General features: G+C 42.0%; 1 protein-coding gene across 2 annotated transcripts; it reads right to left on the bottom strand.

Annotated features, from left to right (window-relative positions):
- Window positions 1-516: 516 nt before the first annotated feature.
- Window positions 517-16,578, bottom strand: C7H11orf97 (chromosome 7 C11orf97 homolog). Of its 2 annotated transcripts, XM_044260701.1 has the most exons (4): window positions 16,404-16,578; window positions 11,881-11,985; window positions 5,425-5,550; window positions 517-947 (listed from the first exon to the last, which is right to left on the bottom strand). In XM_044260701.1, the coding sequence occupies exons 1-4, from the start codon at window positions 16,576-16,578 to the stop codon at window positions 943-945; spliced, it is 411 nt and encodes a 136-aa protein (XP_044116636.1). In that variant the 3' UTR covers window positions 517-942. The 2 variants fall into 2 exon arrangements, with proteins under 2 accessions (XP_044116636.1, XP_044116635.1); XM_044260700.1 differs by lacking the exon at window positions 517-947 and having other exon boundaries at window positions 5,333-5,550.
- Between the last annotated feature and the right edge of the window lie 2,751 nt (window positions 16,579-19,329).

Raw genomic sequence — 19,329 nt, forward strand, 5'->3', positions numbered from 1 at the left:
ATAATAAATGTATATATTTCACAGAGTGATTTCAAACATGTAAAATAAAACATGCACAGGAAAAAAGAATAAAAACATCAATGTGTTATCAGTGGTTATTTCTGGGAATTAAATTTTAGATATTTTTCTCTTTATATTTCTTTGTTTTCCAGCTTTTCTATACTTGCACATATATTACTTTTGACAAGGGGTAGGGGAGAATTTTTCCCCCTCTTTCCTTTTAACCTCTTTTTAGCTCCATAGTATGAGTAAAACCCTTTTTTAGATCTCCATAAATTTCTTGGCTCCCTACTATTCAGTGGACAGATTCTAGAGAAATGATGAGCTCTACCAAAACTAGCACTGAAATGGTTGTCTCTGAGTTAGAGACTTTTCATCCACATTATTCTTTTACTAATTTATTTGTAAATAAATACATTTATAAATAAACTGTTGTTTTAATTAAGTAGGCTCCACACCCAACCTTGAACTCGAACTCACAACCCTGAGAGCAAGAGTTGAATGCTCTACCGACTAAGCCAGCCAGGCACCTGTTTTGTTTTGTTTTGTTTTGTTTTGTTTTTTTCAGTGGATGAACATAATTATACTATAGTGAAGGGTTAAGGTTTATAATGCTTACCTTCAAGTAAAGACTCAATAAACATGCCTTCATTTTTATCATGTTTCACATATTTAATAAAATAACCTAACTAGAAACCCAGTGTATTTCAAATGTGCCAACTAAAGGTAAGTATAATATTCTTCTTCACTGTTTCCAGATGCTTAGCAAATTTTGCCACTAGTCTTTCCTTGCCTTGGATTAATTTATAGATCGGAATTAATTACCAACAATAAGAATATAGATTTTTTTATACATCTTAAACTGTGAAACAAGCTTGGGTTCTCTGTTTTTCAGACATCAGGTGGAGGAAGTGTCTTCTTGATGGAAAAAACATATTCATCTTATCCTAGAGTAAAGAAAATAGTGAAAAAAAATCAGTAAATTTTTACTTTAGTGAAATGCTCTTTAATCCCAATCCCATTTTAATCTAAATTTGACTTAATGTTCCCAACAGTACTTCATCTGGTAGAGCAGAATATAACAACCACACCCATGTGATCCAGGTAACTAAAGAACCCACTGCTCAGTCTTCCAGACCCTCATTGCTCAGAGTACAGTGTCCCAACCAATAACACTGGCATCACCTGGGAGCTGGTTAGAAATGCAGAATCCTAGGGGCTCCTGGGTGGCTCAGTTGGTCAAGCATCCAGCTCTTGATTTCAGCTCAGGTCCTGAACTCGTGGATTGTGAGATCAAGTCCTGTGTCAGGCTCCACACTTAGCAGGGAGTCTGCTTGAGGGTCTCCCTCCCTCTTGCCCTTCGACCTTCCCCCACTTGTATACCTGTGATGTGCACATGCTCTCTCCAATAAGTAAATAGAGCTTTAACAAAAAATGCAAAACCCTGGACCCTATACGACACCTACTGTATCAGAATCTGAATTTTAATAAGATTCCATGTCATTTACAGACACACAAAAGTTTGAGAAATACTTGGATAGATAACTTCTTTAGTTATTGTATTATATGCCACAGAACAAGAAGGAGATGACAGAAGGAAAGAAATAAAACTTACTAGTATGATGAAGACAGTGGTTGCTTCGCAGTCTCTTAAGAGAAACATGTTTTAGAACTAAAATTAGATGATTATGATTCTAAATTTTAAATTATTTAAAATGTAAATTTTAAATAATGTGTCTTAAATGTCATAACTACAAGAGTCCTAACTACAATGAAGAGTCATAACTACATTGTCATAACTACAATGACCATGCTATTCATGAGAAAGAGGGGAAAAAAGCTCAAGTGAATAGGAAAAAGATGGCCTGAGGACTGGCTGAGTTATCTAAAGGAAGTATATCTTATCGAAGTTCCTGGAGCTATGGTAATCTATGGAAAATCTGTCTTTGAAAGAATCAGTTCTAAGGTGTATGTACAATATATGCAACTTTTCACGACTGACACACTAAGATCAATAGGTTCCATTGCTTTTCCCTCTATTGTTTACATTCTGTTTCATTTAGCAGACTCGGGTAGGGAAAGCCTTAAAATTTCTGGGGAGGGAGAGATTTATGTGGGTCAGCAGCAAGACAACTCTGAAGGTATAGTAGGCATCCAACATACGCTCCCTGGTTCATCATTCATTGGTCATTCTCACGACAACAAGTGACGGAGTACCTGCTGGGCCAGGCAGGTACTACAGGCCATGCTACATTCATGGTGGTGAGTGAAAGAGACACAGTTCATGCTTGCCTGGAGTTTCTTATCGTTATGAATTACTGCTGATCCATGTTGTAAAATCCTCTGTGGAATGTGTTCATCTACGATATTTCTGTGCCTCTCATCTACCTTTTTTATTGATAACGAGAGAAGTCTAATTCTTCGTTATCAGTCTGATTCATGTAGATTGATCAGTTGTGATTGGTATAGCATATGGTAGGAGTTCATACAGCAAAATGCAGCTGATAACTAACAGGTACGAAGCTAAGATATATAACCATAGCAGTTATATATTATAACATGATCACTGTTGGGGCACCTGGGTGGCTCAGTCGGTTAAGTGTCCCACTCTTGGTTTCAGCTCAGGTCATGATCTCAGGGTCGTGAGATCAAGCCCTGTGTCAGCCCCATGCTGTGTGTGGAGTCTGCTTAAGATTCTCTCTTCCCTTCTCCCTAGCCCCCACCACTCACACGCATATGTTCTCTCTCTCTCAAAAAAAAGTTTATAACATGATCACTGTAAGTGCTTGACATGGGCTGTAGATAGAGGCCTGGAGGCTGCTAAGAAGGTTCTGTGGGTGAGTAAAAATGAGTGGGAGCAATGAACAAGTCTCTCCTACACTGTATGGCTGAAAATAATGCAATTATGGTCAAAGTCAAACACACATTTTTAAAAAATCATATGTTCCCACCTGATGAATTCAGTCATCAACTGGACTTTAATGTCTTCACATGAAGGTAATTTGTTCTTCAAACCAGTTTTATAATATGGCATTTAGAAAATCATTCATTTTAAAAATAAATAGCTTTGGGAGTTTTCTTGGATTGATGGATTTACACACTATAATTAGAACCTGACAAATTGGGTGGAAAGTTGAAATAAACAGCCCCCAATGGGCAAGAGGCCCAGACTTGAGTTGAATCAACCATTGCTTTGGGACACTGCTCTCTTTGTGAATTTTGAGTTTAGTCGTCTCCCAGGATCATTCTAACCCCACGTCCCCTCAGCCCTGGCCTTTGTGTGGGTTTAACTACCACCCCCACTGGTTCTACCCTTGTTGTCCAGTAACTAGAAGTTACTGGAAGTTAAGAGAATCATCTCAGAAGCCAGCGGGACACAGGTTTGTTGTTCTGCCCTCACCACCTCCTAGACACAGGATCTTGAGTAATGTAATGTTTCTGTGCCTCAGTTTCCTCACTGGGAAAATGAAGATTAAAACTCCCATCTTATGCGATCATGTGAATTACATAGCTACATGAAACACTGAGCATTGTGCGTGGCACATGGTAAATGGTGGCTTCTACTACTTTATCATAGACTCCAAATCTCCATACTGGTTCCTTTTTGCTACATGAATCCCTCTGGTAACAAATTTTTGTTTTGTTTTGTTTTCTTTCTTTCACCATGTTACTCAGTCTCTCAGTGACTATATTTTCTCCCTACTGAATTCAGATCTTAGAGGCTGCCTCCCAGGAGACCCTTCTCCTTTGTGGCACGTTTTCTGTGCTCTCACCCCACTCTAGGTTCAACAGACCCCCCAACTCTTGGGCACAGTTTGGCTCATAGAGGCAATCATAGCAGTGGTTAAAAGCCTCTGGAGACCTGGCTGTCTGGGTTCCGATCTCAGAAGGTCCACTCATGGGCTGAGTGGCTCTCAGTCAATTATCCAGCCTTGCTGTGCCTCCATTTCCTAATCTAAAAAACTGAATTCTACCTGTTTCACGTGATTCTTGTTAAGATTAAAGCGAAGGTTATACATGAAGAATCTAGAAAAATAAGTGTAATACAGCATTTGCTATTACGAGTCAATTCTTGGGTGAAATTACCCAACCGTGGCATTTACCCACTTCTCTCTTCTCATGCGAGGGTGACCTCCCAATTGCAGAACTAGTTTTAGGATTCATATGCCCTATTTCAGGTCCCTAGGGTATCCGGACACTGCTGGTGTTTCCATGCCAAGACACCCACGTTCTCCACATTCTACCACCAATTTCCAGGCAAACACTGGTTATGATAGCGAGGAGTGAGTAATATTTTGTTCCAACCTTTATGTCTGTGAGGACCAGTGAATCGGGCCCAGCTGGGTGGCCTTTACGTTAAATAGGGAAAAACTCAGGGAGCCAGGCAAAGGAGTTGCCTGATTCTTTCTTAATTCCCTTATCTCCCTTTCCTCATTTCCACCGTGAAGCAAAGATCTGGATAAAAGGGGACAGTGCAAGATTCCTCCCAACCCAGGCTGGCTTTGTGCCAGAAAGTGCACCCAGGCTGGCTATGTGCCAGAAAGGCTTCGTGCATAAAAAGTAAAGAGTCGAGTGTAACTCAAGAGTATGAACTTCTATTGTATCCATGGGGGAATTTGCCCAGCTTAACTATTAACTGTTTAAGTTCTGTAATGGGGTAGTGTGGCTAAGCCAAAAGTAACTCAGGAGAAGCAAATCAAAATAAGATTGTATTTCAGGGTGCCTGGGGGGCTCTGTCAGTTAAGGCTCTGCCTTCATCTCAGGTCATGATCTCAGGGTCCTGGGATCAAGCCTCGAGTCAGGCTCTCGGCTCAGTGGGGAGTCTGCTTCTCCTTCTCTGTCTGTGCCCTCTCTCAAACAAATAAATAAAATCTTAAAAAAAAAAAAAAAAGGTGGGGGGTGTGCCTCGGTAGCTTAGTCTTTTAAGCATCTGCGTTCAGCTCAGGTCATGATCCCAGGATCCTGGGATCGAGTTCTGCTTCAGTCTGCCTGCTCAGTGGGAAGCCTGCTTCTTCCCATCCCGCTCCCCCTGCTTGTGTTCCCTCTCTCGCTGTGTCTCTCTCTGTCAAAGAAATAAATAAAATCTTAAAAAAAAAAAAAAAGATTGCATCTTGATTGAAAACTTGAAATAGGGGCACCTGGGTGGCTCAGTTGGTTAAGCGACTGCCTTCGGCTCAGGTCATGATCCTGGAGTCCTGGGATAGAGTCCCACATCAGACTCCCTGCTCGGCCGGGAGTCTGCTTCTCCCGCTGACCTCTCTCCTCTCATGCTCGCTCGCTCTCTCTCTCTCAAATAAATAAATAAAATCATTTAAAAATTAAAAAAAAAAAAAGAAAACTTGAAATAAAGCATCCACCACTGAGCTGTGAGCTAATCAGCACACTTGGGGCTTTCAGCAGAAGTCAAGAGTATCAGGATCTTACTTCTCAGCCCTCCGTGCCTTGAATAGTACTTGGCTTGCGGCAGCAAACTGTTTCTGCTCGGCGGTCCCAGCTTCAAGCCTCCCACCGGGAGATTCCTTTTAATGCTCCAAATCCCTTCCAGGGCCACTGTCAATATTTTCAGAAGCAAGATGACAATTATTAGCTGGGTTTCTTTTTAGTACATCTTTTAGAAGTATTTACTTGGTGATTATCTTTGCAGTCATTTGGTTGGAGCTTAATTTTGTTTGATTAATCAAACTACCCAAGGTCTTTAACATTTGTTTCATCTCTTATTCCAGGTCATTCAATTATTCTCATAGGCAGTTAAACCTCTACAGTGCTAGTAGATCATTTAGCTGGCCCCTGAAGACAGAGGTGAGAAGTCAATATAGAAACACATACACCGACACACAAAAGGATTGAAAATAGACTAGTTAATACAGACACTTCATGGGGTCTGCCCTATCTGATTCTGATTTAATTCATCCAAATACAAATATCCAAAGATAATATAGCCCAAAGTTACCATATTAATTTAGTAAATACTTTCAACAATCTTCTAAAAAATTGACCTAGATGCTACTTAATCGCCCCTTGAATGAAAACAACAAGCTCACTGGAAACACCATAGACTAATATTCCAGATGCAATGTCTACTCACTGATACAAAGCAAATCGTCATCTTAACTCCTGATGCCATTTAGTAAGTACTGTCTTAGTGATCTGATTTGCACCAAAGTGTCCTCCGTATCTTAAAAGCACTTGAGAGTCAGTCAACAAGCTTCTGGTGAAAATCTGTCTTGTAAAAAACAGTGACCCAGCTCAAGTAAGGTTATTCAAGTTAGTTAAATATGTTGTTTTTACCATCTGAAGCTGCAAATTATAATGCCCAAATAATATCCACAGATCCGAGGTTGCCTACTGATATTCACGCTAACGTCTGATTCTTCACTAAAGATTCTGGACCCTGTAGTGATTAGGGGCACGGTGTTTGGGTTTAGAAGGAATCTGGGTTTCTGTCTTTGCTTCATCACCTGCCAGTAGTATGGCTTTGGATAAGTTAGTGAACCCAATGTGTCTCTGTTTCCTCAGCTTTGAAATGGGGATAATATCTAGCTCGAAGAATTATTACAGGATTTGGATGAAATAGATTTACAGTTCTTTGCACTCAGTAAATGGTAGCTATTATTTTTACAAGGACAATGATTTTCCTGTCCCAAGCATGGACTCAGATTCTGTTTCGATGAGCTGATTCACCACGTGGAATGTCAATACTTGCCTCTCCCTCCCCACTCCTGAATGAAGTAGCTGAAAGTATCTGGCCAAGCTTGTTTCTTCACCCACCCTCAAAGACCTTCAAGGAAGACTCCACAATCTCCTTCTGTCAAAACCTTACAAAGTTTGGGGGATGCCTGGGAGGCTCAGTTGGTTAAGCAGCTGCCTTTGGCTCAGGTCATGATCCCAGGGTCCTGGGATCGAGTCCCACATTGGGCTCCTTGTTCGGCAGGGAGCCTGCTTCTCCCTCTGCCTCTCTGTCTGCCTGTGCTCGCTCGCTCTCTCTCCCTCTGTCTCTGACAAATAAATAAATAAATAAACAAACAACAACAACAACAAAAACCTTACAAAGTTTAAGCTGTTCCTTGTATCTAACCCAAATCTTTCCCCACCCTTCCAGTCAGTTTCCTCCTCTTCTATCCTGTCTAGAGACAGGAAAGAGCTGCTCTCCAGCCTCTGGATGAGAGACTCTCAGATTTAGGAGTCCACGGATGTTTATGAAATGCCTCCTTTGTATACCTCCCGGTAAGAAACCAAGGAAGTGGATTTAGATTTGTTCCACATTAAGAGATGTCCTGGCAAATGGAAAACAGTTCAAGTTCAGGAGGCAGAACTATGTATAAAAACCACATTAAATTAGAAAAATTATACTAATCTAATCAAGTTGTGCGCTTTCTGATGCAATCTGGAATCCAGGAGTATCTGGAAGTTTACAACTTAATAGGGAAAATACCTCAAATGTAAATGCAGATGCTCAGAAATGGGTGAGAAAAATAAAAGCAAAATGTAGTTAAGAATAATATTTACTGTACTCAGGATTAGAGGCTGCTAGAAAAAACAATGCTACTTTGATTTCATATGATGTTAGGGTGAAGAAGTTACAGGAGGTGATATGTTCCATTGGAGAAAAAGAGGTCTAGAAAGAAGAACAAATGTCCTTGGAAACACCTTTTTTTTTTTTTTTTTTTTTTTTTAAGAGAAATCCAACTTCCTCTGGACATGCACATTCCAGGCGGAAGAAGGAAGACAAAGAAGGGAGGCCAGCCAGGGAGGCCACAGTGTTGGCACACAACCTGAAAAGGAAAGGGCGGCAGGACGAGAGAGAAGCTAAGAGAATGGAATTAAATCCCTTCCGGAAGCTCAGAATCTTCTGTGTAAGCACCGTTTGTGATACGCCCCACCTGGCTGGGGACCTTCATGCCGATGGGTAACAGAATGGGCAGCCAGCCAGGGCAGCCTAAGCCAACTCCAGTCCCTGCTGCCATGTGCGAATGACGATTTGGCTGTCAATCTTTCTTGCTCGGCCTCCTCTCCATCTTCACCCAAGATAATCTAGAAATCTAGAATCATTTGTAAAAAGTCCTCATTTTTTAAACGTTGACAACTGGTTCCTTTATTTAAAAAATGTAATGCGGAACAAATAAAAATATCTATATGATTGCAAGATGAGCCTGTATAGGGGTCAACTATTTGGGATCCTGAATCAAACTAAGATACCCCCGACAGCCTAATTAAATACAAGTCACGGTGATCTGGAGTGGGTATGGAGGATGGCTCTGCGGTTTTGGACTTGGCCATCATGCCACGTCATGCATCTGGATGGGTCATATACAGGGAGGAGTAAGTTGAGGAGAGGTATGAGTTTCATTTTGGTCATGTTGATCTTGAGTACTTATGGGACATCCAGTAAGGGAAGCTGAGCCTGGACACACAGACTTCAACAGGGACCATCACAGTGAGGTAGTGGTAGAAACAAGGGGAATAGCCAAGATGATCCAGGGAGAGCCAGTGGAACAAGATTAGAAGACTGTAGGCAACACCATGGTAAACATGAGTATTTGGGAAGGAGGGTGAGTGAAACAAATTTCTCAAAGGAGAATAAGAAGAAATATCCAGGGAAGAGAAGAATAAGGACATTTCAGTGTCAAGGAATTTGAGGAAAAAACAAGGTGTAAGGAGAGAACCATCAATTATGTCAAGTGGTGCAGAAATCTCAGGCCAGCCAAGGACAGAACAGGACCATGGGATTTGGTCAAAATACATCACTAGAAACACTATAGTGGGTAAAAAGTCAATGGAATTTGAGATCAGACCTTAGTTTGGAATCTGGTTTTGCCACTTACTTAATGTATAACCTTGGACAGTAAAAACCTCTCAAAATCTCAGTTTACACATCCGTAAAAAGGGGGGGGTTGTCATAATACCTATATCACACGGCTTTCATGAGGATTTGTAGTAAGCAAAATAAAGACCCTGTCCTCATGCAGCTTATGTTCTTGTGGGACAGATAGTCAATAAAGAATATACAGACACGGGGCGCCTAGGTGGCTCAATGGGTTAAAGCCTATGCCTTCGGCTCAGGGCATGATCCCAGGGTCCTGGGATCGAGCCCCACATCAGGCTCTCTGCTCAGCAGGGAGCCTGCTTCCCCTTCTCTCTCTGCCTGCCTCTCTGCCTACTTGTGATCTCTATCTGTCAAATAAATAAATAAAATCTTTATAAAAAAAAAGAATTTACAGACACATATGTAACTTCAGGAGGTGATTTTAAAAAAGCAGAAAGAAGAAAGTTGTATAAAAGATTAGAGAGTAATTGAGAGAGTAGGTAGTTTCTACTTTAACCTGGTAGAGAGGTTACTTCTGAGAAGGTGGCATTTCTGCTGAAACTTGAAGGAAGAGGGAAAAAGACAGATGATGGTCTAGGGGAAGTGGAAAGTTTCTGAAGTGAAAATGGGTTTGGCATGTTCCAGAACATCAAGGAAAGCCGTATGGCTAAAGTGAAGTGCGAAAGTGTGGGAGCTGAGTTCAGAAAGGTGAGCAGACCATACAAGGGGCTTGAAATCTAGCCTAAGAATTGTAAGGAGCCATTGGAGGGTCTTGAACATGGAGGTGGTAGACGATGACTTATGTTGTAAGAGATCCTTTTGGGTTCTCTACTGTGGGGACAGCAGTAGAAGGTGCTAGAGGAAGCTACTACTGAGCTTGTAAGAGATGATGGCGGCTTGGACAAGGCATTAGTTGGGCAGCTTTGCAATGTATTTCCATTCAGATTCAACAGGATGAGCTGAGGACTGGATCTGAAGTATGAAGATTTGACTTTCAAGTGTTTGGTGTAAGCAACAGAGTGAATGGTGATGCCATTTCCTGAGATGAGGAAAAGCTGTTGAAGAGTGGCAGAGAATAAGAGTTCCATTCTGGACATGTGCAGTACAAGAGACCTAGCAGACACACAGGTGGGGAGTTAAAGAGGCTTTTGGGATTCGACAGGGAAAGCAGAGGCTAGAGATAGAAATTTTAGAGTCATTAGCACACAGGACTAGATGTGATCCCTCAGGGAGTGAATATAGGTGGAGAGAAGGGCCTATGACTAAGCTTCGAAAAGTTTAGAGGTGAGGAGGAGAGAGAGCCAGCAAAGACGATGGGGAGTCGTACCAGCAAAACCGAGAGGCTGAACCATGCTGACCTCCAGGCTAAAGTGCTCCCAAAGGGAAGGAGTAAACAATTATGTCAGAGGATACAGAGAAGTTGAGTTTGATGAGTTTCTGGATTGTATTAGACTCTCAAGATCATTGGATTTGACCTTCAAGAGAAGGTCATTCACCATCTGGAAAAGAATGGTTTCATGGAAAAGAACAGGCTCATGGAAACCAAAGCCTATTTGCAATGGGTGAAGGAGTACACAAGAAGTGGAGAAGTGGAGACGATGGGTCTAGTGTACTTACCCTTAACATCCAGGAAGCGAGGCTGTCGGAGCCGTTCGAGTCCCTAAAAGTTTTATGCAGAATTCTGCATGTATGTGACAAGCTGTGTTCCCCAGAAAGAGAAGCCCCAGCTCTCAGCGTATATGAAGCCCCAGCTCTCAGCATATATTTAAAGGAGTATGTCACAAGAAAATCCTGCAATAGAAAGTTCAGTGGCTAGCCCAGAGCTGCCAATGCCCGGAGAGTAAGCAGAAGGCATGGCACCCCCTCTAGAAGCTGGATTCCTGTTGTAGCCAAGCGCACGGGGCGTCCAGCTATTTTAATTTTTTTTTTAAGAACACAAAAAGCAAAACAAATTAGTAGCTTGTTTTCCATAAGTAAAGCCCCTTTAAAATTTAACCTTCCAGAATCCACTCTCAGCTTTGAAGGATTTTCTAGGCTAGAAGAGCACCTCTGTGCGACCTCTGGTGGAGATTATGAGAACACAGCCCAAGCATTTCCATTTTACATGAAGGACATTTAAAAAGGTTGCTTAGAAAAATGGATTTTTATAATCACTTAGATTATCTCACAATTAAATGCATCCAATAAGAATAATACATCATCTAACTGTTATATAAGTTATAAAATTTTTAAGTGTATAAATGAAACTAACCCCAGAAGAGAATAGTATGAGACTTAAAATTTTTTCTAACCACTAGGGGAATAGTGGCTCAGTCCTTTAAGCCTCTGACTCTTGACTTCAGTATGGGTTTTGGTCTCAGGGTTGTGAGTTCAAGTCCTGCATTGGACTCCACAACGTGGAGCCTATTTAAAAAAAAAAAAGAGTCTGTGAGGGATTCTGGGCTTTTAGAGCATGTCTTTTCTCAAATGAACTATCAATGCCTAGAGAGATAACCCATAAACTATATGTATATACAGTAAAATCCTTGGATGATTTGACCTATGTAAATGACTTTGATTCTTCTGGTTCAGTGATCTTCAAATCGAGTCCCTGGGCCATCAGCCTCAAAACCTACTGGAAACTTGGTAGAAATGCAAATTGCTGACCCCCTACCCAGGAATTACTAAGCCAGGAACTCTAGAGATGGGTACCAGCAGCCTGCTTTGAACAGATTCAGGGGTAATTCTGATGAAATCTAAACTCTGGGAGCCACTGTTCTTGGTCACACTCATATTGATAAAGATTGAAGATGTTACTGTGCTTTTCTTGGAAAAAATTCTACTTCTCATTAAATAGAAATAACTCCGCCAAAAATGTGGGACAGCAATGTAGATACTGATACTTGGGCAATTTTTTTGTAAAAATAAGCTTATTTGGACACAGGCAAAATAAGTGTGAAATTAGTTCAAGAATTTCCCAAGGATCCATTTTTCTTTTGATAGCCATGGTTTTGTAATAAATAAAATAATCACTCTACCATTAAATGGGTAATTTCGTATTCATTTCATAAGTACACTTTGTCTGTCACAGAGATTACCTGCAGGTGGATTTTTAATGTGGCATTCATCTCTTTTAATATAAAGTTCTTCTTCTAGTACTTCCTTAATTCTCTTATGTGGCTCAGAATACAAGAATTTCTTCCCTGTAAACACATTAATAAAATTGATTATTTATCATAAATATTATGCCAAATATTCCATTATACCTACATGAGTCATTTTTTCTTAAAAAGATACATGCATCCATACAAACAGCAGCTGATTCACCCTAAGACTCTATTTTGAAAAGATACCTTTTTGGTTCTTTTGGGACCTTATACTTTCACATAATTCCTGAACTTTTGTGGTTAAGTTTCAGCACCTCTTTTAGGTGTTAGAAAGAAATATAGGGAGTTTTCTTCCTTAGCTTCAAGAAAACTCAATTATTCGATAAATCCTTATTAAAGACCTACTCAGTGCCAGGCATTGGGCTAGGGGCAGAGGACAAGCAATGAATAAGACAGATACGCCTATGGAGCTTACAATCCAGCTACATAACACAGGACAACCTCAGTCTTATTTAATCATCATTTTGAGAGGTAAATGTGAGCTGTAGTAGCGAATTGCTTATGGACATATGACTTTTTCCTAGCCTCTAAGCCTGGCCCTGTAGGACATCACTGCTACTGTAGAGGACCAGCTTATTTGTTCTAAGTACCTTAGCAATATCTCGCTCCATCGTTGGCCCTTCTGTCCTTTCCCACACCAAGGCCTATGTACATTCTATTTTGTGCCTGAACTGCCTTTCTCCTAATATTTTTGCCTGGGTAACTTCTACTCAAATTTCAAGTGTAGGCTTAAAGCTCAGTTCTTTGGGGATGCTTTCCCTGATTGTACAATGTACCTGGATACTTTTTTTGCATAGGACTCTCCTCTTTTCTTTCATTTATTGCGATTTATAAATGGCTTCATTTGCTTTATATGCCCCTATTTATGTAACTATTATTTGAATCTATGTCTTCCTTATCAGACCATAAATACCATATAGCAGGGAAGTTTTCTGTTCAGCTCATCAGAATCCTAGGACAGAATCTGGTGAATGCAGTCTTGTGAATGTCAGGGAACCAGTATTTCTAATCTTGGTACTCAAAAGCTCAGTGCAAGGAACCATGGAAAACCTAACCAACCCAACATGTTAGCTATTTCAGATGTGATCATTTTTCCCAGACTAACCAATAAAGAACACAGGTGAATAGATTTGACTTGTGTATGGACTGGCCCAAACAGGGTAAGAGACCACTGCCTCTGGTTGTGGTCCTGGGTCACTCCTGGTCATGAAGACTCAAACACACGCTCAGATATGAACAAGGTAGAATTAAATACTTTCTGCCTCTCATTTTTGTTTCCCAAAACTTAGGAGTCATATGAATGTAAGGTGGGAGTTAGCTTTGATTGTAAGATAGAAAAGGGTTTAAGAAACATGGCTAAGAGGGAAGAAAATTCTGTCATAGTTCAGTAGAACAGATGAGATCGCCTGCTCTAAGTTCAGTCTCTTGACGAATTTCAGCCCTGCTGCTACAAGAATTTACAGAGGAAATCACTAAAGGTTTTGAGGAACTGAGAAAAATTAGAACAGCAAAGAGCTTAGTATAGGCAAATATTCCCCATTCCAAAAAGGAAAGAAAAAAGGATGGAATTGAGGAAGGAAGGAGAGAAGGAAGGAAGAGAGAGAGGAAGGAAGGCAAGAAAAGTAAGGAGAGAAGAGGGGAAAAAAGAAAAAACTTCTACAAACTCTAACATAGCAGCCTATGTTGATCTTCACCAACATTTTGAGTGGGTTAGCCAACAGATGGCTTGTGAGTATAGCTAATGAGGAACAGTAATTACTAAGTGTTGAGAACTACTAAGAACAATATTATTCCAGATTAAACTGTTTTCTTTTGTTAAGAGCTGGTAATTACTGCTGTAATCTATTGAATGCTACTATACATATATTATTAGCATATTACATTTATTATTTCTCTTTCTCAAAATGACTCTATGGGCATGTATAATTATTCCTATTCTATAGTTGAGCAAGTAACTCTCAGAAATCACAAAACTATTCATACAAATTAAAAGTCATGCCTACCTAACTCTCCCCAACCCAAGGTACTAAACTAGCCAGACTGGGAAGTTGTCGTAGCCACAGTGTAGCTGCATCTCAGCAAGGCATTTGATAAAGTGTATTTGTGGGAGGCAGAATGCCCACCCTGAGGATGCTGAATGACAGATCAGGGACTTCCAGAGACAATCCTCGGAACTGTTGGAACTTCTACCTAGTTTGCTGATTTGGATATAAGGAGGAGCTGCCTACCCACTGATTGCGAGAATGGCACAGACTTGCTGAATGGCAAACTCAGGAGTCAAAGGGCTGCTTCTATACCTGGGATGAAGTGCTAAAATTCATGGAATGGTACTGATGGGGATAAATATAATGACTTGCATTTAAAGATGAAACAAATTTACTGCATAAATAAGAGAAAAAGCCTGGATCTAATGTTTTCAGTTGGACAACAGGGGAAAGAGAAACTAAGGATGACATAGACTGCTTTTGTTATATGTATTTATAATACAGTGTGCCTGCCAAAACAGCTCATTGATTCTGGGTCCATTTAATAGAAGTAGAAATTTTAGATCAAGGGAGGTTATAGTCCCAGCACACTATCCTAAACTGATCACACCTAGAATACTCGATTCAGTGATTTAATAAACTGGAGAATGTTGGAAGAGGTTAGCCAGCATGGGGAGAGTGCTACAAAGTATTTTAAAAATGACTCTGAAGGCTATGAAAAATTCGGTGGCTGTTCAAATAGCTACTTTCATATAATTTAAGGATGTTTTACCGAGAAAGGACCACATTTCATCTGTGTATATTTCAGGTCATATCTGATTAGAGACTAGAAGCTACAGAGAGACAGAAGACTGTCTGATGTCAAAAACATTTGACCATCGAACGGGTACTTCATGTGGGTGTGGGTGGGTACTCAGGCTAAGTCCGGAAAAGGAGGTTCTCTGGGGGGATGAGGCACCAGTGCTTTATGCCCCAACCCTGACTTTCTGAGGTTCTCAAAGTTTAGACACATGCCTTAATTCATCACTCACTACTCCGCAACTAGCCCAATGCCTGGCATGCAGTGAGGACTCAGTATTTGCTGAATTAATGAGTTATGATCAATCCCACCTGTAGGACCTCACAGGACTAAAAAACCTCTCATTTCCAGCATCTTTAACGAGAAAATTCCCAGACAGAATTTGAAGTCAGAGTAAGGATGCCCTTAAATATACTGAATATGTAAATATACTGGATTTCCTTGTTCTAGGTAAGGCCTCTGCTATGCTGTTGGTAACCAAAGGAATGAGGAGGTATCCTGATCATATTGGGACAGTGCTGAGGGAGAGGCTCTTTCTCTAGGAGACACTGGTTCTGCAGCTCTTTAATGAGGTGTCCCGGGAGCAGGGTGTGTGGCCCCCTGAGGCAGAGGAGCTGAGCCACTTCAGCCCCCCTCCCTCCTGGGGTCTGCGGAGCTCCTGCTGCAAGCTGAGGTGGGTCTCTAGAGAGGCAATCAAGAAGAGCCAGAAACTGCTGGCATTCCTCTTTGTCCTACTTATTACTTTCCCCATCATCATTCCTTAGCCCTTCCTGAAAACCCGCAGAGCACAGGAGACTGTGAAATATAAATTCATGGCACAGTATGGCTGGGCACCGAGGCCTGGAGCGGACTCAAGCTTCCGCCCTCTTGGTTGTGACTCTGGGCGAGAACTGCCTTCAATCACTTGACCATCCTTTGTGTGTTTTGCAGGAAGGTAACCGGTGTTAAGAAATAACCGGTAGGGGCGCCTGGGTGGCTCAGTGGGTTAAGCCGCTGCCTTTGGCTCAGGTCATGATCTCAGGGTGCTGGGATCGATCCCGCATCGGGCTCTCTGCTTAGCAGGGAGCCAGCTTCCCTTCCTCTCCTGCCTCTCTGCCTACTTGTGATCTCTCTCTGTCAAATAAATAAAATCTTAACAAACAAATAAACAAGAAGCTGGTAACTGTGAGATTTTACAGGTATCAGGTGTCATAACTGATGAACTGAGAGTCCCAGACAGGTGAGGTATAGTTTTAAGTCCTTCTCCAGCACTGACTGAGTCCCTGGAGGCAAGTCATTTCCACTAGCCTCGACCTCAGTTTCCTGGTCTGTAAAATGAAGGAACTGGCAAAAAAAAAAAAAAAAAGATCCACGTTGTTTATCTCTCTCTGCGTATGTATATATATCCACATTACAAACGCTTATACATTTTATATTTTATTATATATAAATTTCAAATTTTATATCGTACAGATATTTACAACTACATTCACACGTTTTTCTTTCAATACCCTCCAGGCCGATGCCACTCTATCAGGCTGGAGGCCTACCTGGGCTCAGGTAGCCTTTTGCGAAGGCCCTTCAGCCCTTCAGCCCGTCGCACTCCCGATCGCCCCTCCTGGTTCCCCTTTCCCGCGTTCCACGCGTCCCGCGTCCCCGCGGGCAGAGTGCGCGAGCGGAGGGGAACTCACACTGTCCGCAGGGGTCCTGGGGGCCAACCCCGCCGCCGCCGCCGCCGCCGCCGCCGCCGCCGGGCTCCCCGCGCGCCCCGCGCCCCAGCCCCGCGGGCTGCAGAGGCTGCTCCCCGTCACGGCCCGCCTCCGGCGCCGCCACCGCGGTCACCACCGCCGCTTCCTCCCGTCTCATGCCGCGGGGACCTTGCTCGAAGCCGGGGGCCCGCTGGCCTTCTCTGCTCCGCCGCGGGCTGCCTGGGAACGCCCGGCGTCGCGGGTTGCCGTAGCGACCGCAGATCCTCGCTTCCCCAGACGCTCTCCGCTCGCCTCCCCCAAGGGTCCCGCGCGCCCAGGACTGCGGTGAAGTTACGCGGCTGCCGTCACCTCCCAACCAACACAGCCTAATCTCATGGTTGTTTCTCACCCCAGCGTCGCAGGAGTTGCTTTCCGATTCCCGGGCGGGGAACCCGAGATTCCGAAAAGCTAAGGAGATGACCCGAGGTCGCAGGGCCCAAGAACAGCTTGCCACCCCGCACAGGTAGGGGTGGGTGAGGGCAGGCACCAGACAGGTGAGTTCCAGGTGAGGTCGCTAGTCCCACGCAGCGCTGCGTTCGTGTCCCGCTCCCTGCTACTCACAACGAGATCCAATAAATGAATGCTGAGGTCCCAAACTTTTGGATTACGTTGTTTTTAAACAACTCTTATTTTCAAGCACTTTTGGTATTCACGAGCTATTTCAATCTATATATAATGACTAATTTCACAGAGGAGAAAAATCAAATTCAGAAAAGTTTGATTTGAGTAGCAAGTGGGAAAATCTACAGCTTTAGTTGGAGCATGACGTTGCTGTTGTTCTCTTTTTGCCATCATTAAAAAGTAAATTAGGGCGTGTTATTAATTTCCTGAAGGCCACGTGTGCATTATTTTACAGAGTCGTAGCTCTACAAACTCATAACCAAATAGAGGGGACCCCATATGCCTCCATTTCATCCCAGAAGCAACCACTTTCACCCCAAGAGGGTGAAATTTACAACCACGTAATGAAATGTTTACTTTGATGTTTTATGTTTTTCAGTCTTAGGTATCATATGTTGACTTCCTACTTTGAAAGAAAAGAATTTAGCGCTCCTTCATTATCCTCACCTCACGTGTACTTACTGCCCCCTTCAAACTCCTAATATAATATAAATATTACTACCACTATGTGAACTCTAGTCATAGCGGAGCTATGTAATATCCTATGGTCACTTTTCCTGTCTGCATAACCTTTTAACTTTCTGGAGTTAATAACTGTCTGGGTTTTTAATTTGCATGTCTTTTAATGTTCTTATCACTAATGAATTCCCGAACCCTTCCTCCTTGCTTATATGTCTCTCTTCCTTATATTCCTGTCTTATATGTCTATTAATATATTAAAAATGGGAGGAATTCTGCCAATTTTATCTTTTTTTAGAAAGTCCTGGGCTGGCGTGCCTGGATGGCTCAGTTCTGTCAGTTAAGCGTGAGTCTCCTGGTTTCAGCTCATGTCATGATCTCAGGGTGGTGAGAATGAGCCCCCCAAGGGGCTCTGCACTCATGGTGGAGTCTACTTCAGATTCTCTCTCCCTCTGCCCCTCCAGCTTGTGCATTCTCTCCAACCTGCCCTCTCTTAAATAAATTTAAAAAACAAAACAAAACAAAGAAACAACTTGCTGGGCTGGTCGCTCTCTAGACCTGTGATTGTACAGCTGCTGTCTGGGGATTATTTCCCTCTGCAACCATGGCTCTCTCATGCATGGGATCCCTAGATTTGTGTATCCATTTTTTTCTCTTTCTTGGTATACTTACATTTTTGGTGAAGTCTAGCCCCATTGACAAATGGTATATGGGAGTGTCTTTATTTTACTCTCTACTATGGAAGTTGGGCTGGGTAAATAACTTTAGATTGGAAATGATTTTTCCTCAAAATTTTAAGATCATTGTACCACTGTCTTTGGGCATCCCATGTTACCCTAGAGAATTCTGCTGCCATTCTAGTCCTTGCCCCTGGTTCAGGCCTCTTTTTCTTTTTTCCTTTCTAGAAAGGTGGAGGATCATCTCTTTGTCCTCATTGTTCTCAAATTTCCCAAGGATACATCTCAATATGCATAAGTTTTTCATCTATTTTGCTGAACACTCAACAGATCATTTCAATCTAGAATTCATGTCCTTTGGTTTAGAGAACTTGCCTTAAATTATTTTATTGTAATTTCTTTGTTTTCTCTGTTCTTTCTGGAACTCCTGTTATTTGTATGTTAGAGTTTTGATTTGTCCTATAATATTCTGACTTATTTTTCCTATCTTATGTCTATTTTGACACTATTTTCTAGGAGAATTCAATGATGTATTTCATTTCCAATGTTCTTTTCTCCTTGTACAACTGCTGCTTCTGCCAAATTACCTATTCCTAATTGTTTTGGTCTCAGTAGCTTTCTTCAATCTTCAGGGGCTCCTTGACAGTCTTGCCTTATGTAGCATGGAAAATATGAATCTGTGTATATGGTGGGGGTTATTAACTGGGGTTTTTGCTGATGGGTGATCTGCCGTATATTCAGTTATGGAATCCCTGATGTCAGTATTATAAGTTCTTATCTCTTCAACTGCTCTGATTCTCCATGGAGTGAATCTTCTAGTCTCCCTGCTGGAGAGTGTCAGTCTGGTGTCAGTGCCCTGGGAAGTGAGTGGGAGAGGTCAATTCAGGGTTCAACATGGGATGTTGATATTCATGAAATCAGGATGTAAATATTCATGAAATCCCCCTGTTCAGTATGGTGGTCCTGCCCTCAGCTGTGCTTTCTACCTTCCGGACCTCTTTTTGGCTTCCTCCTAGAGAATTAATCCCAATCTTCCACTGGGGTGGGATTCCGTCATCTAGCTGCTCAGAATGGGGAAATTGGGAGTCTAAATGCTTTTTAAATTTGTGGTG

The sequence above is a fragment of the Neovison vison genome, chromosome 7 (assembly GCF_020171115.1).
Source record: "Neovison vison isolate M4711 chromosome 7, ASM_NN_V1, whole genome shotgun sequence".
In the NCBI taxonomy this organism is placed as follows: Eukaryota; Metazoa; Chordata; class Mammalia; order Carnivora; family Mustelidae; genus Neogale; species Neogale vison.